At 40.1% G+C, this 16,857-nt stretch overlaps 1 protein-coding gene and 2 pseudogenes across 1 annotated transcript; all 3 read right to left on the bottom strand.

Moving 5' to 3' along the window:
• Positions 1-627: 627 nt before the first annotated feature.
• LOC140924573 (E3 ubiquitin-protein ligase TRIM45-like) lies at positions 628-3,017 on the bottom strand (annotated as a pseudogene).
• Positions 3,018-6,575: 3,558 nt separating this feature from the next.
• Positions 6,576-8,863, bottom strand: LOC140924532 (E3 ubiquitin-protein ligase TRIM45-like). Its single transcript, XM_073374550.1, has one exon. The coding sequence runs from the start codon at positions 8,817-8,819 to the stop codon at positions 6,576-6,578; it is 2,244 nt and encodes a 747-aa protein (XP_073230651.1). The 5' UTR covers positions 8,820-8,863.
• Positions 8,864-11,558: 2,695 nt separating this feature from the next.
• LOC140924486 (E3 ubiquitin-protein ligase TRIM71-like) lies at positions 11,559-15,247 on the bottom strand (annotated as a pseudogene).
• Positions 15,248-16,857: the final 1,610 nt, after the last annotated feature.

Below are 16,857 nucleotides of genomic sequence, written 5' to 3' on the forward strand. Positions count from 1 at the left end.
GCTCTCAAAACAAAAGCAAGGAATAAAAAGGAATTTGAACAACAACGTTCAATCTAATTTAGCTCACTTGGGTTTTCGAAATACACGTTGTACGTTTTCAAAATTTATCCATTTTACAATTTTTCATGAAAATTAAAATAGAACTGGACGCATAACTGCCTCTATTTTGTACAGCAGTCACTTCACATAAAAACTGGCCTATGCTTTTTATGTCTCATCGATAAAAAAAGTACAATATAAAAAATCACTGGTTCTTCCAACACTTAATAAACGGTAAAAAAGATATGTATGACTACGCTAATGTTTAGTCTTAATAATTTTACTTACATTGTGATAGCTGGTTGCCTTGACCGTCGCAAATTATCGACCACAAAAACGACAAAAAAGAGCTTACAAACTTAAGTCAACATAGTCTTTTAGCACTTGATGTTACTGTCTCCCTAGCTTCCCTCCTATGGCCAAGCAAAATTATATAAACAGTTTAAATTACAGAGGGTGGACTAACTCTTTAAGTCTTTCAAAAATAATATTAACGAATGTGGACTAACTTAATTTAGCTTGGATATTTAGATTGATATTTGGAAAATAACATCCTTTATGCCAATATGTTTAGGAAAAATAGCCACTTTATTCAAATATTTGAATTCGATGATTACCTTGATCAGACACAACAAATTGGCCATTACTAAGCAATGCCACCGACAAGGGTGAGTTGAATGCTCCTAACTTGCTGCCCTGTGTTCCAAACTTCCCGATGAATTTTCCGTTAAGTTCAAAGACTTGAACTCTATGATTCAGTTCATCACAGACAAACAGATGCTGTGACTCATTCAGTAACAAATAACCAGGCTAACTAAATTCCCCGCCCCCTTTCCGCTGCTTACCAAGCTTGTACTGAAAATGCCCCTCCCTGTTAAATACTTTGATACAGTGTTCACCTCGGTCTGACACTATGAAATATTCACCACACTGAACACAGTGAACAGGATAACTCAAAGAACCCTGTCCACCTATCTTCATTACAAACCTACCATCCGGGGTAAAGATCTTAATCAGTTTGTTACAATTATCAGCAACAATAACATTACCAGTTCTATCTAAGGATAAACCCCAAGGGTTAGAGAGCTGACTATCAAGGCTTCCTTGGCCGCCAAATGAACCCAGGTGACTCCCCTCCCCACTAAAGATCTGTACTCTATTATTACCCATGTCTGCTACGAAGATTTTTCTATCCTTATCAGTGGCTATTGCAAAAGGGAGGTTGAACTCTCCAGCATTTTCACCTTTGTGACCAAAGGATCTTAAGAAAGTACCATTACTGTCAAACACTTGAACCCGATGGTTCCCACTGTCAGCTACTAATATTTCGTCTTTGTCAGTCACTGCCACCCCCAGAGGACAATGAAACATTCCATCACCCGAGCCTTCCTTTCCAAAAGATAAAACAGGTTTTACATGAAATGGTTTTACGCTTGTTGTAAAAGGGCTGCCACGAATATGTTCCTTGTTTACTTGAACATACAATTTGAATGTACCTTGAACTCTGGGATAAAAACTAACATTGTAGGTACCATCTTTCATGTCCTCTACTTTCACTTCCTTCATGCATTCTTGTCCTTGTTCGTCCTTGATCTCTGTCGTTACACGGTCCTGTTTATCATACCACCGCTTTCTCTCTGCGTTTCTTGTGATCAAATTGAATTGAGCTTTACGCGCTACAGTTCCTTCCTTCAGTCCTTCGCCTTCAGCCACAGATTCACTTGCTTTTGTTCTGTTAAGGTCCTTCAAGGATCCGATTTCTTCTCCATTCACAACATCAAGCAATTTCTGATTTTTAATGAACACTAAAGCTTCTTGAGTTCCAGGGTCATGAGCAACAACTTCATTCTGATCCACCCTCTCAAAAATTGTTTGCAGTGTTTTTTTAAGCTGAACGACTTCAGCATTGGTACTTCTCTGAAAGAGTTTATCAGCTTCTTCCAGCGATGATTCAATAACATTAATTTGTTGCTGAATCTCGTTCCTTTTTGTTGTCAAACTTTCAATGGACTTCTTAGTTCGACCTTCCACTGTAGTGATTATATTTTGCAGTTTTGCTTGAATTGTTTTGATCAAGTGATCAGCAAACCTTTGAACATCTCTTTTTAATACTTCGCTTTGTTGAAAGACTTTAGCACAATGTTCATCCAGTTGACTTACTATGTTCATTTTTGCTTCTAAATTTTGTCTCTGCGTTTCGATTACAGATTTGATCTCGAGTCTTTTGGTTTCGGCTTCTTCTTCGATCAATTTCAAAACATGACCTCCGTGATCCAAAATGACGCAAGTTTGGCAAAGAACTGTTTCGCATTCTTTGCAGTAGTACTTGAGCTCTTCTTTCTGGTGTCCTTGTCTTGAACAAAATACTGGTCGCTTCAATACATCTTCGAAGTCCCTATCTTGGAATTCTCTCACCGCCAAAGCACGATGTCCCGTTTTGTCTCGCATTTTACTATGAAACATTAAGCATTCTTCGCAATAAAAAATGCAACACTGGAAACAATACGACGCTTCCGAGCTCTTTTTGTCACAGTTTCCGCATGTTAGTTGAGTGTTCTTGCATTCTTTGATGGCAAGAACATCGATAAAGCCATTTAAATAAAAGCTTGTAGGAAGATCTTTAAGATCACCGCTTGCTGGTATTCTGCTTAGCGTTTGGCATTTCGGGCATTTAATGGCGTCTCCACCGCCGCACGTCTCGTACCACTGATTTACACACTTGAAGCAAAAACTGTGCAGACAGGAGAGTTGTTTAGGATCTGTGAATAAGTCCGAACACACCGAGCAAGACACTTCTTCGCGAAGATTGTGAAATAGAGTTGTGAGATCCATGTCTTCTTCAAAATAACAGCCTCAAATGACCTTGTGTCCAAGAGTCTAGTCTATACCCAACAATCAAGTCTTGTGACGTTTCTATCTTTAGCTTTTCTCGGAATCAAAGACCCTTCGAACCAATCACAGAGCAGTATTGTATTAGAGCCTCTTACGCGCCTTAGTAGTAAAGTGTCAATCATCTATACTAGAGGCAAAAGCCATTTATATGAAGCACGACACTGTAAAAACATCAGCGCATAAAGATACAAATTACTTTTTATTGTGCAGAGTGCCGTAAAACAAGCGACCGTGGACTGAATAATTGTATCTTTCTGGTTAAATTTCTCTCTGTTGTCGTGCTTGCAATGACATAATGCAGTTGTTTTGTGTTAACACCCGGGGTTAACAGTGTATCTTTCGAACTACAGTTTGATCAAAAATAAAACACAAACATCGGTGATCAACATTGTGACTTATCGCATTTTTATAAACTTGACGTTTCGTATGCTAATGCGAAAACTCACAATGTTTATCACTGCTGTTTGTGTTTTATTTTTGATCAAACTACGATGGCCCTCGAACTACAGTCCTCGGTAACAAAAAAGATTTGTCACCAAAGAAAACAAAATAAACAGAGAGGCACATTCAAAATAACGTTTACTTTTTATGAGCCATTATACCATAAAGGCCACATCCGTTACTTCAGGTTGAACGTTTAAAGTGTTCACTGAGTGGAATGACTCATGGTATTTGGAGCATGGGCACGACACACCAGCATGCTCATTAAGGTGCAAGCAGAAGAGCTCCTAGGTGCAACGCTTAGCCTTTTTTACGTCAGCCACAGGAAAAACTCAAGGCCAGAGGGTGGTGCTTTTATACGTAGTCTGCAAACAGGCTTTCTAGGGAAAAACGTAGAGTAACAGATCGAGGCAGACTAGAATAGAGTGGAAGAAGGGAGAGGAAGAAAATGTAATCGATTTTTTTACGTTCATCTTAACCCGATGCGCCCGATCGGACTCCAGGACTTGAGAGAAAGACGGAGATGCTGGTTTGGAAACTCAGAGAATTAAACCTCTATCGGTGGTTTCGACTTTATTTGACTCCCAACAAAGTAGGCCATGCTAAACAGACAACTAAAAAAGAGCTTTAGTGGTTTTAACTTTTCAGTAGAGTATAACGTCGTTTAGCCTTTTTTATACACATATCTTTTCCCCACACATCCCAAGCGGGCTTGTGGTGGTTACTTCTTTTCTTGTACCATATTTTCCCTTTTTTGTCATATCTGGTAGGGGTGTCGTGCGCTTTGCTCCCTCGCAAGTCGTATGTTTCAAGTTTTGGCTTGTGAATATCCAATAACACAAAAGTCCAACTCAGTTTCACGAAAATCTTCAGCCCAAGATTCATACCAGTCGAGGTTGTTCATTTCAGTGTAGGGTTAAGAGGATGTTGGTGGTCTTAAGTTTGCTCTTACAAACAATGTGCAGACAAAAATCTGCAAGGAAGCACACTCTACCAAACTCTGCGGTATGACCAGTACCTTACGCTTGCAGACAGCAACATCAACCGAGTAGTGGCAACCATGGACAGCTCTTGGGCCCCTCGTTAGGGCTCATCAGCTTGGCATAACCTTCGGACCCCTGTAAGATCAAAGCCGTGTTCATGGGCCCATGCTGATGAGTCGCAATGAGCGCGAAACAGTTCTCCCTCCATGGCTCGAGTTATATGGCTGTGCGCATGCGTAAGCTACTGGCCATACCGTGTTATTCTGCTAGTTTTGACGTAGGAGGCTGTAAAGTTTGCTCAATTGAATAGAGTAGAATCTGCACTCACTGTTTAACTCCCAATTTAGTTGGAAGATAATCTCTGTTTATTTCAGGGATTCTCATTATAGTTATTAATATTACAAAGCAGTGAATTATGTTATTAATTATAATTTGACAGTTTGAGACATGATAATTCCTTTTGTATTTTTCGTGGCAAGAGACATGATTCAGTAACACAAAACACGTTTCATTTTCAGGTGTAAAATGAAGGAATCGCACAAGAGTAAAGACAAGAGAAAGCCCAAGAAAAGACGGTGAACTTATTTTATGCAAAAGAGCACTTTCTTCCTGCTCACGTGAACATGGTAGTCAACCAAAAAGTGATCTTTTATGACAGGGCCTAGTTGCGCAAATCTTTTACTTCTGCTGCAAATGTTCACGTCTGATGTTCAGTCGATCCAGTCAAACTCTTTGTAACGCAGACATTAGTAGTAACGTCTGAAGTTACAATTTTTGTAAATGTTCCCTGGATTGCTACGTCATGTAAAACGACAATGACCGGAGGAGAGACAGAGTGGGGTGGGGTGGGGTGAGTAAAAGGGTGTGGGTGGCTGCACTTCTCTTTCCCTCTCTGGTACAAGGTAGTTTGCTGCGACGTTATCATCATGTAGAACACTTACTAACGGCTTTAGTTGAACACTCTTAAGTGGCGCTAAAAGACATCCGCAGATAAAAGGTTAGCAAACAAGAGTTTCAAGCAAATTTTATCGCTGCAGCTTTTACTCATATCCTATCTCCTATCTTAGAATTGTAAATAAAATTCAGTGAGCTGTTTTAATTTTCTAGTTGGTGTGCTGATCCGTCCCAGGTACCATTGCGAACCGTGCATGACAAAGGGGAGAAAAAAATCCACATGCGCAAAATCCGATTTGTTTGTTTGCAAAGAAAAACATGTGGAGAAAAGAAAATATTGATTTAATAAACGATAAAATAAATCGCGGGTAAAAGAGAAATTTTTCTTCTTTTCAATTGGGAAGCGTAGGTGAAAACTGATGTATGGCGCAGCACCTATCAATGTGCCCCGGGTTCGAATTCCGCCGGAAGTGACGCTATGTGAGCGTGGAGTTTGTTGTTGGTTCTCGTCTTTGCTCCGAGAGGTTTTTATATGTCCGGGTCCCTGTCCTCAAAACCCAACAGTTCCAAATAGTGGCAAAACAGCGATTAAGTTCGATAAATCGCTTGATATGACTGATCCAATACTGACTTGGACTGAGCTTTATCAGCTGCTCAAGCAAGCAGCTAGTTTGTAATTATCTGATCTATTCAACATGCGGTCCTGGTGAGGCTCTCAAAACAAATGCACGGGATAAAAAGTAATTTGAACAACAACGTTCAATCTAATTTAGCTCACTTGGTTTGTCGAAATACACGTTGTACGCCGGGGTTGTACGTTTTCAAAATTTGTCCATTTTACAACCTTTCCTGAAAATTAAGATAGAACTAGACGCATAAGTACCTCTATGTTGTACAGCAGTCACTCTACATAGAAACTGGCCTATGCTTTTATGTCTCATCGATAAAAAAAAGTACAATATAAAAAAATTACTGGTTCTTTCAACACTTAATGAAAGGTAAAAAAGATATGTATGACTACGCTAATGTTTAGTCTTAATAATTTTACTTACATTGTCATAGCTGGTTGCCTTGACCGTCGCAAATTATCGACCACAAAAACGACAAAAAAGAGATTACAAACTAAAGTCAACATAGTCTTTTAGCGAATGATGTTAGTATCTCCCTAGTTTTCCCTCCTATGGCCGAGCAAAATTATACAAACGGTTTAAATTACAGTATGCGGACTTAATCCTTACGTCTTTCAAAAGTAATATTAACGAATCTGGACTAACTTAATTGGAATAACGTGCTTATGCCAATATGTTTAGGAAATATAGCCACTTTTCATTCAAATATTTGTATTCGATGATTACATTCATCAGTCACAACAATTCGGCCATTACTAAGCAATGCCACTGACAAGGGTTCATTAAATTCTCCTAACTTACTGCCTTTTGTTCCAAACTTTCCGATGAATTTTCCGTTAAGTTCAAAGACTTGAACTCTATTATTATCACGATCACAGACAAACAGATGCAGTAACTCATTCACTAACAAATAATTAGGCCTATTAAATTCCCCATCCCCTTGCCCCTGCATACCAAATTTGTACTGAAAATGCCCCTCCCTGTTAAATACTTTGATACAGTGTTTATCGTGGTCTGACACCATGAAATATTCACCACACTGAACACAGTGAACAGGATTACTAAAAGACCCCTGTCCACCTATCTTCATTACAAACCTACCATCCGGGGTAAAGATCTTAATCAGTTTGTTACCTGCATCAGCAACAATAATATTACCAGTACTATCTAAGGATAAACCCCGAGGATTAGAGAGCTGATTATCAAGGCTTCCATTGCCGCCAAATGAACCCAGATACGTCTCCTCCCAGCTAAAGATTCGTACTCTGTGGTTTTCACGATCGGCTACGAAAATGTTTCCATCCTTGTCAATGGCTAGTCCATCAGGGCAGTTGAACTCTCCAGCATTTTCACCTCGGTGACCAAAGGATCTTAAGAAAGTACCATTAGTGTCGAACACTTGAACCCGGTGATTGTACTCGTCAGCTACTACGATTTCGTCTTTGTCAGTCACTGCCACACCTCGAGAATACCAAAACATTCCATCGTCGTTGCCTTCCTCTCCAAAACATAGAACAGGTTTTACATGAAATGGTTTTACGCTCATTGTAAAAGGGCTTCCACGAATATGTTCCTCGTTTACTTTAACGTACAATTTGAATGTTCCTTGAACTCTGGGATAAAAACTAACATTGTAGGTACCATCTTTCATGTCCTCTACTTTCACTTCCGTCACGCATACTTGTCCTTGCTCGTCCTTGAACTCTACCCTTACACTGTCGCTCTCATCATACCACTGCTTTCTCTCTGCGTTTCTTGTGGTCAAATTGAATCGAGCTTTGCGAGCAACAATTCCTTCAATCAGTCCTTCGCCTTCAGTCACAGATTCGCGTGATTTTGTCCGATAGGGTTTTTCTACGGATCCAATTTCTTCTTCCTTTAAAACATCATGCATTTTTTGATTTTTAATGAAAACTAAAGCTTCTGCATTCCCAGTGTCATGAGCAATAACCTCTCCCTGATCGACCCCCTCAAAAACTGTTTGCAGTGTTTTTTTTAGCTGAACAACTTCAGCATTGGTACTTCTCCGAAAGAGTTTATCAGCTTCTTTCAACGATGATTCAATAACACTAATTTGTTTCTGAATCTCGTTCCTTTTTGCTGTCAGACTTTCAATGGACTCCTTAGTTCGGTTTTCCACTGTAGTGATTATATTTTGCACTTTCGCTTGAATTGTTTTGATCAAGTTATCAGCAAACCTTTGAACATCTCTTTTTATGATGTCGCCTTGTTGAATCATTTTAGCACAGTCTTCATCAAGATGAGTCAGTATGTTCATTTTTGCTTCTAAATTTTGTCTCTGCGTTTCGATTACAGCTTTCATCTCGAGTCTTTTGGCTTCGGCTTCTTCATCGATCAATTTCAAAACATGACCTCCGTGATCCAAAATGACGCAAGTTTGGCAAAGAGCCGTCTCGCATTCTTTGCAGTAGTATTTAAGCTCTTCTTTCTGATGTCCTTGTCTTGAACAAAATACTGGTCGCTTCAATACATCTTCGAAGTCCTTATCTTGGAATTCTTTTACCGCCAAAGCGCGATGTCCCGTTTTGTCTCGCATTTTACTATGAAACATTAAGCATTCTTCGCAGTAAAATATGCAACACTGGAAACAATACGACGCTTCCGAGCTCTTCTTGTCACAGTTTCCGCATGTTAGTTGTGTGTTCTTACATTCTTTGATGGCAAGAACATCGATAAAGCCGTTCAAATAAAAGCTTGTTGGAAGATCTTTAAGATCACCGCTTGCTGGTATTCTGCTTAGCGTTTGGCATTTCGGGCATTTAATGGCGTCTCCACCGCCGCACGTCTCGTACCACTGTTTTACACATTTCAAGCAAAAACTGTGCAGACAGGAGAGTTGTTTAGGATCTGTGAATAAGTCCGAACACACCGAACAAGACACTTCTTCGCGAAGGTTGTGAAATAGAGTTGTGAGATCCATGTCTTCTTCAAAATAACAGAGAAATGACCTTTTGTGTCCCAGAGTCTAGTCGACACTCAACAATCAAGTCTTGTGACGTTTCTATCTCTAACTTTTTTCGGAATCAAAGGCCTTTCGAACCAATCACAGAGCAGTATTGTATTAGAGCCCCTGACGCGCCTTTGTAGTGAAGTGTCAATCATCTAGAAACAAAGGCCTTTTATATAAGGCACAACACCGTGAAAGCCACAGCTGTTAAAGATGCAAATTACTTTTTAGGGTACAGAGTGCAGTGAACAAGCAACCGTGAACTGAATAATTATATCTTTCTGGTTAAGTTTCTCTCTGTTTTCGTGCTTGTAATATAATGCAGTTGTATTGTCTTAACACCCGGGGTTAACAGTGTATTGTTCGAATTACAGTCTTCGGTCATAAACAAACGAGATTTGTCACCAAGGGAAAAAAAAGGTACTTTAAAAATGACGCTTACTTACACGATCTGAATTAACCTAGCCTGCGAGCAAGCTCTGTCTCTTTTTCAGCCAAACTCAAGGGCTGAGGGCGGTGCATTTACACGTAGTCTGCAAACAGGCTGTTTAGGGAAAAAAGCTGAAGAGCGGATCAAGGCGAACTTTTATAGAGTGGAAGAAGGGAGAGGAAGAAAATGCAATCGATACAGTCATTTTACCCGATGCTCCGGGTCGGAATCCCGGCCTTGAGAAAAAGACGGAGATGCTGGTTGGAAAACTGTAGAATTAAACTTCTAACGGTGGCTACGGCTTCATTTGACCCTCAACTGAGGATGCCATGTTAAACAGAGAACTAAATAAGAGCTTTAGTGACTTAAACTCTTGATACAGTATAACGTCGTCAGTAGCACTGATTTTTCATACACATTTGTTTTCCCCGCACAAATCCAAGCGGGCTGGTGGTGGTTACTTCTTTTTTGTGCCATATTTTCACTTTTTTGTGATAATTGATGCCGTGCAATTTGGTCCACCACCAGTCGTGTGTTTGAAGACTCATACAAGTGGAGGATGTTCATTTGTGTGGAGTTAAGAGGATTTTGGTGGTATTTGGCTCTTAAAAACAATAGGAAGGAAAAAAACTGCAAGGAAGCACACTCTACCAAACTCTGCAGTAGGGCCAGTACCTTACGCAGACATATTGTGACGGAAAGTTTTTCCACTTTCGAACGACCTTAAAGGCTAAAAGGGAAGTCGGGGATTGAACTCTGGAAACCGTCCTCTAAACTGGGGAAACTAAACTCAAATGGCAACTCGCTCGCGGGTAAGAGCCGTCACAACTCTTAGTCTTAGAACCGGGACCAAACCACTAACTGGAACGCAGCATAGAATAAGGCAAACTTGACTTGGTTCCAACAGCGTATATTCTTGTACATGTAATCGAAGTAATCGGTGTAATCCGCAAACTAACTTACTTCTATATCATTACTACAGGTATTCAACACAAAAGAGTACAATAGATATACAAACAAACTCGTTTGAAGTTAAGCGAAAATTATTGTTGCGGATTCTGCTTAGGAGTAAAAAGTACCAGGACACTGATAAACTAACAAAGTTTGCCAAGTCAGTCAGCAAGACAATTGTCATGAGGACCTAGTTTCGCTATATGAATAGAATTGAAAGCTCAGTTAGCGGCCTTCTGGGCACCTAGTAGGTCTGTCTATTAAAAATTGCCTGGTTTTTCACCTACAACAAAAGCAGACATTTTCCGAATTTGCAAGTCAGCAAAACTTTTGAAATTATAAATTTAGACGAAGCGACTACTTACGGAAGTAAATTAAGAACTATTATATTTGCAGAGATACTAAGCGATTGCTCAAAAATACTTCAATTAAAAACGAGCTATATTTGCTTAACAAGGAGTTACGGTGAAATGCCGCTCTGTTGTAGAATAAACTAAGAAAAATACTACTACGCAGACAACCACTATTTTTAGAAATCATTACTAAAGTTGAACTAATACAATTAAGGGCCTGTTTACATGGAGTGGGGGACCCCGGTCTAGTGGGGTTGGTTTGTTTTGATTTCACGCTCTGGGGGACACAAAACAAAAGAAACCTACCCCACTAGACCGGGGTCCCCCACTCCATGTAAACAGGGTCTAAATAATCTTATGAACGAAACAGAAACCCAATAAGTTTCTTCTGTTTGTACTATGACTACAATAGGCCGCTGTTGGCTTTGTAGGATTATTAAACAAAGCACAAAAAGGCATGAAAACAAAGCATCTTAAAAACAGCACGAACCACCACGACTGAATGCGGCTAATTGTAAACACTGTAAAATGTCTCAAAAAAATCTTATTGTCAAAGCGAAAAGAACAACGATAAACGTTAAGCGAAAATTCGAAAGCTTAAACTTTAAAAGTCATGAAATTACAGCAAAATCCCATATTTAAATTATAAATAGTAATTACTTAGTTTTGCTCCCTAACAATTATCAACCGAGCAGTGGCAACCATGGACAGTTCTTACGCTTCTCGTTAAGGCTCATTAGCATGGCATAGCCTTCGGACCCCTGTAAGATCAAAACCGTGTTCAGGGGGCCATGATGATGAGTCGCAATGAGGGCGAAACAGCTCTCTCCTTAAATCTCTCCCTCCATGGCCGCCACTTCCCTTTCTCGTCTCCAGAGCCACTCGGCTTAATTTGACCAAGAAACGACGGGCTCTGGGGACGAGAATGGCCCCTTCCCGAGTTATATGGCTGGATGCATGCGTAAGGTACTGGCCATACCGGGAAGTTAGCCTGGGACATGGGGGCAAGCGCAAAGTAAGAGGCGAATTTCCCCACAAAAAGCCTAGTACCAGGCTAGTTGGCCCTGGACAACCGTGTCGCGCTAGCCCCGGCATCAGTCAGGTGGCATATCAAATACAGTTTTACTATTTCAGCTAATTGCTATCAAGCCCTTTTAAGTTGTACATAAGATGACAATTGCACCATGACGTCATTTTTTTTCCATGTTACAACAACCAAAATCATTCAACCTTGTTTTCTTCCTCGCATTGGTAAATAAGAAATGCAAAAGTGAAATGAATTATGATAAATGTAAGGCGTCGTCAGTAAATGGTCTTCTACGCGCGAGCTCGAAATTTCACGCCACACCTGGAGACTACCAGCAAACAGACCAGAGAAAAACCTCTCATAACAAAGAATTCTAATAATATTTTCTGAACTGCAATGACATAGTTTCTCAAAGGGATAAGTGTGTTTTTTTCTTTTATGATTATATTTTTCTACACATTTATCTATACAAAATAAGGTGAATTACGATTATTATTTTTTGTTAAACTACCCAGAAAATTACATTGGAAATTTGAATTCCCTCAAGGATCTCCACTGACATTCACAACTAGTTTTTTATCGTATTTGCTTTACAAGATGCACTGAACTCTGAGCTTTAGTTTACTATTTTCCTTCTTTGTGCTCAGTTGTAAAGCAAGAGTAAGGTTGTAGCTTAACCGACCTTTGAAAGGGAGAAATAGGCGGTTAATCCGTCAACCACACCTTTTAACAACAAACGGCTCAGTCTAATTTAGGTCCTTGGTTTTTTTAGAATACGCACTGTACGTTTTCAAAATTTAAGGTAGAACTAGACGCATAACTGCGCCTTTGTTGTATGCTTTTCATGTCTCTTTGATAAAAAAATAAATTAAAAAAATGGCACTGGCGCTTCCAGCACTTGATGAACTGTAAAAAAAAAAAAACATATTTATGACTAGACTAGACTAGTCGAAAAGTATCGATCACAAAAAACGACCAAAAAGAGCTTGCAAACTTAACTCAACACAGTCTTTTAGCACTTCATGTTAGTGTCTCCCTAGTTTTCCCTCCTATGGCCAAACAAAATTATATAAACTGTTTAAAGTACAGTTTGTGGACTAAATGTTAAAGTCTCTCAAGAATAATATTAACGAATGTGGACTAACTGACTACAGTCAAACCTCTTTAATACGAACACCAAAGGGACAGAACCAAGTGTCCGCTTTACAGCGGTGTCGCTATTACAAAGGTAGGTAATGCATGATTTTTGGCATCTGGGACCAAACGAACTGTCCGTAATAGAGAGGTGTCCGTAAGGAGAGGTTTGACTGTAATTTACCTTGGATATTTGGATTAATATTTGGAGAATTAAATGCTTATACCAATATGTTCAGGAAATATAGCCACTATTCATTCAAATATTTGAATTCGATGATTAAATTCATCACACACAACAATTCGGCCATTACTAAGCATTGCCACTGATAAGGGTCTATTGAATCCTCCTATCTTGCTGCCTTTTGCTCCAAACTTACAGATGAATTTTCCGTTAAGTTCAACGACTTGAACTCTATGATTCTCACGATCGCAGACAAACAGATGCCCTAACTCATTCACTAACAAATAAGCGGGACAATTAAATTCCCCGTCCCTTTTCCCCTCCTTACCAAACTTGTACTGAAAATGCCCCTCCCTGTTAAATACTTTGATACAGTGTTCACCTCGGTCTGACACTATGAAATATTCACCACACTGAACAGTGAACAGGGTCACTTAAAGAACCCTGCCCACCTATCTTCATTACAAACCTACCATCCGGGGTAAAGATCTTAATCAGTTTGTTACCTCTATCAGCAACAATAACATTACCAGTACTATCTAAGGATAAACCCGAAGGTTCAAGGAGCTTACTATCAAGGCTTACTATGCTTCCAAATGAACCCAGGTGCCTCCCCTCCCTGCTAAAGATTTGCACTCTATGGTTACCGCTGTCTGCTACGAAAATGTTTCTATCCTTATCAATGGCTATTCCATCAGGTCGGTTGAACTCTCCAGAATTTTTGCCTCTGTGGCCAAAAGATCTTAAGAAGGTACCATTACTGTTAAACAATTGAACCCGATTGTTGCACTGGTCACCTACTACGATTTCGTCTTTGTCAGTCACTGCCACACCTCGAGGATAATCAAACATTCCATCACCGGTGCCTTTCTCTCCAAAACATAAAACAGGTTTTACATGAAATGGTTTTACGCTTATTGTAAAAGGGCTCCCACAAGTTTTTTCCTCGTTTACTTTAACATGCAATTTTAATATACCTTGAAGTGCGGGATAAAAACTGACATTGTAGGTACCATCTTTCTTGTCCTTTACTTTCACTTCCGTCACGCATTCTTGTCCTTGCTCGTCCTTAAACTCTACCGTGACACGGTCCCGCTCATCGTACCCCTGCATTCTCTCTGAGTTTCTTGTGATCAAATTGAATTGAGCTTTACGCCCCACAGTTCCTTCTTTCATTCCTTTGCCTTCAGCTAGAGATTCACTTGCTTTTGTCCGATAAGGTTTTTCCAAGAATCCGATTTCTTCGCCATTGACAACATCGAGCATTTTCTGATTTTTCATGAACAGTACAGCTTGAGTTCCAGGGTCATGAGCCACAATAACCTCAGCCGAATCCACCCCCTCAAAAATTGTTTGCAATGTTTTTTTAAGCTGAACAAATTCAGCGTTGGTGCTTCTCTGAAAGAGTTTATCAGCTTCTTCTAGCGATGATTCAATAACATTAATTTGTTGCTGAATCTCGTCCCTTTTTGCTGTCAAACTTTCAATGGACTTCTTAGTTTGGTCTTCCACTGTAGTGATTGTAATTTGCAGTTTTGCTTGAATTGTTTTGATCAAGTTATCAGCAAATCTTTGGATATCTCTTTTTACGACTTCGCTTTGTTGAATCACTTTAGCACAGTTTTCATCCAGTTGACTTGCTGTGTTTAGTTTTGCTTCTAAATTTTGTCTCTGCGTTTCGAGTACAGATTTGATCTCAAGTCTTTTGGTTTCGGCTTCTTCTTCGATCAATTTCAAAACATGACCTCCGTGATCCAAAATGACGCAAGTTTGGCAAAGAGCCGTTTCGCATTCTTTGCAGTAGTACTTGAGCTCTTCTTTCTGGTGTCGTTCCTTTGAACAAAATACTGGTCGCTTCAATACATCCTCGTAGTCCTTTTCTTGGAACCTTTGTACAGCCAATACGCGGTGTTCCTTGTTATCTCGCATGATATTGTGTCCAATTAAGCATTCTTCGCAATAAAATATGCAACATTGGAAACAATATGACGCTTCCGCGCTCTTCTTGTTGCAGTTTGCACATGTCACCTGAGTCTTCTTGCATTCTTTGATGGCAAGAACATCGATAAAGCCGTTCAAATAAAAGCTTGTTGGAAGATCTTTAAGATCACCGCTTGCTGGTATTCTGCTTAGCGTTTGGCATTTCGGGCATTTAATGGCCTCTCCTCCGCCGCGGGTTTCGTACCATCGCACCAAACACTTTAAGCAGAAACTGTGCAGACAGGAGAGATGTTTAGGATCCGTAAATATGTCCGAGCACACAGAGCAAGACACTTCTTCGCGAAGATTGTAAAACAGCGTTGTAAGTTCCATGCCTTCTTCAAAAACAACTTAGAAATGACCTTTTGAGTCTTGTAGTCTACATCCAACATAATCAGGTGTTGTGACATTTCTATCGTTCGTTTTTTTCGGAATCGTAGGCCTTCGAGCCAATCACAGAACGCTACTGCGTAAGAGCCCCTGATGCGCTTTTGTCTGTTCGATAACATGATTCAATAGACTTTATGAAGCATGAGAGCGTGAAAACCACATTTGCGTCAATAGAACAAGCAACCTTGTACGGATAAAAAATGCATCTTTCTAGCTGAATTTCTCTTTATTATCGTGCTTTCATCCCAATTTTAGTACAGCGATTTGTTCGTTTAAAGACACTGTTAACAGTGTATTCTTCAAACTACAGCCTTAGGCGACAAATGGGATGTGTGAATAAACAATGTTTAAAATTACCTGGGCACATTCAAAACAATGTTCACTTGAGGGATCTGATTTAACCTATATACCGTAAAATTCCGAGAATAAGCCCCGGGGCTTACACTTTTGAAAGGCCCTTGTTGAGGAGCTTATTTTTTGAGGGGCTTATCTACGGAGGGAAAATTGCGTTTCAAAATCGATTGGGCTAGCCGTAAGTAAATTTACCGTTTTTGCTTTGTTTTACTTTGCATTTGAGGGCAATTTTCCAAGCACAAGCCCCCGAGGCGCTTATATTTGGAGGGGTGATTTTACGGAGGGTTTTTTGCGTTACTGGATTGGGTGGCTTATATTTGGAGGGCTTATTTTCGGATTTTACGGTATGACTATAATACCATTTGATAACACTACATCAGTTACGTTCAAAATGCATTTGCGGTTTTGAAGGAGCATGGCCATGACTCGCGCGCATGCTCATCAAGTCGCAACGCTTTTGGAAGAGACGCCACACTCGTACCCGGCGTTTTCGTTCCCCTTGACCAGCGGTCGGGAGCATGCGCAGTACCGGACGAAGACTCGAGGTACGAGATTGAAGAACGAAGAATCGGGAAAAGTTTTCAGCCGGGAAAAAAGAGGAAGAAACTGAAGACAATTTTCTTACGGTCATCTTCACTCAATTTGGCGGGTAAACTCCAGCCTTTGAGAAAGTGAGAAAGAGACGGGGATGCCACTGGTTGGGAAATTAAATCAAACCTCTAACGGTGAGTAAGGCAATTGACTAAGACTATAGTTGACCTTCAAAAAAGGAGACCATGCTGGAACAGACAACTTAATAAGAACTTAACAGTGCTTAAGATGTTTGTCGAATGGACTCTTAACTACAGTATCACGTAGTTAAACCCTTTTATGGTCACTTTTCTTTTCGCACCACCCCAAGCGGGCGGGTGGGGAATGCCTTTTTTTTTCCATTACGCTTTTTGTGTTAACTGGTGGCATGCGTATTGATTTCTAATAAGCCCTGAGGTAAACCTCTGGCTTTGTGAATGTTGAGTAACGTAAAGTCCAACGCACTTTCGGGCCACGAAAATCTTTAGCCAGAGACTCATTCCAGTCGAGAGTGTTCGTGTGTGGGGGAAAAGGATGTTGCTGGTCATTGGATCGTAGCCAAGGACTAGGCTCGTTATAGTGGAGACAAAGGGTGAATAACAGGTTTAGAGCGAAGATAGGGGCTACAGCTATCACCA

Source organism: Porites lutea, chromosome 14, assembly GCF_958299795.1.
Source record: "Porites lutea chromosome 14, jaPorLute2.1, whole genome shotgun sequence".
Classification (NCBI taxonomy): domain Eukaryota; kingdom Metazoa; phylum Cnidaria; class Anthozoa; order Scleractinia; family Poritidae; genus Porites; species Porites lutea.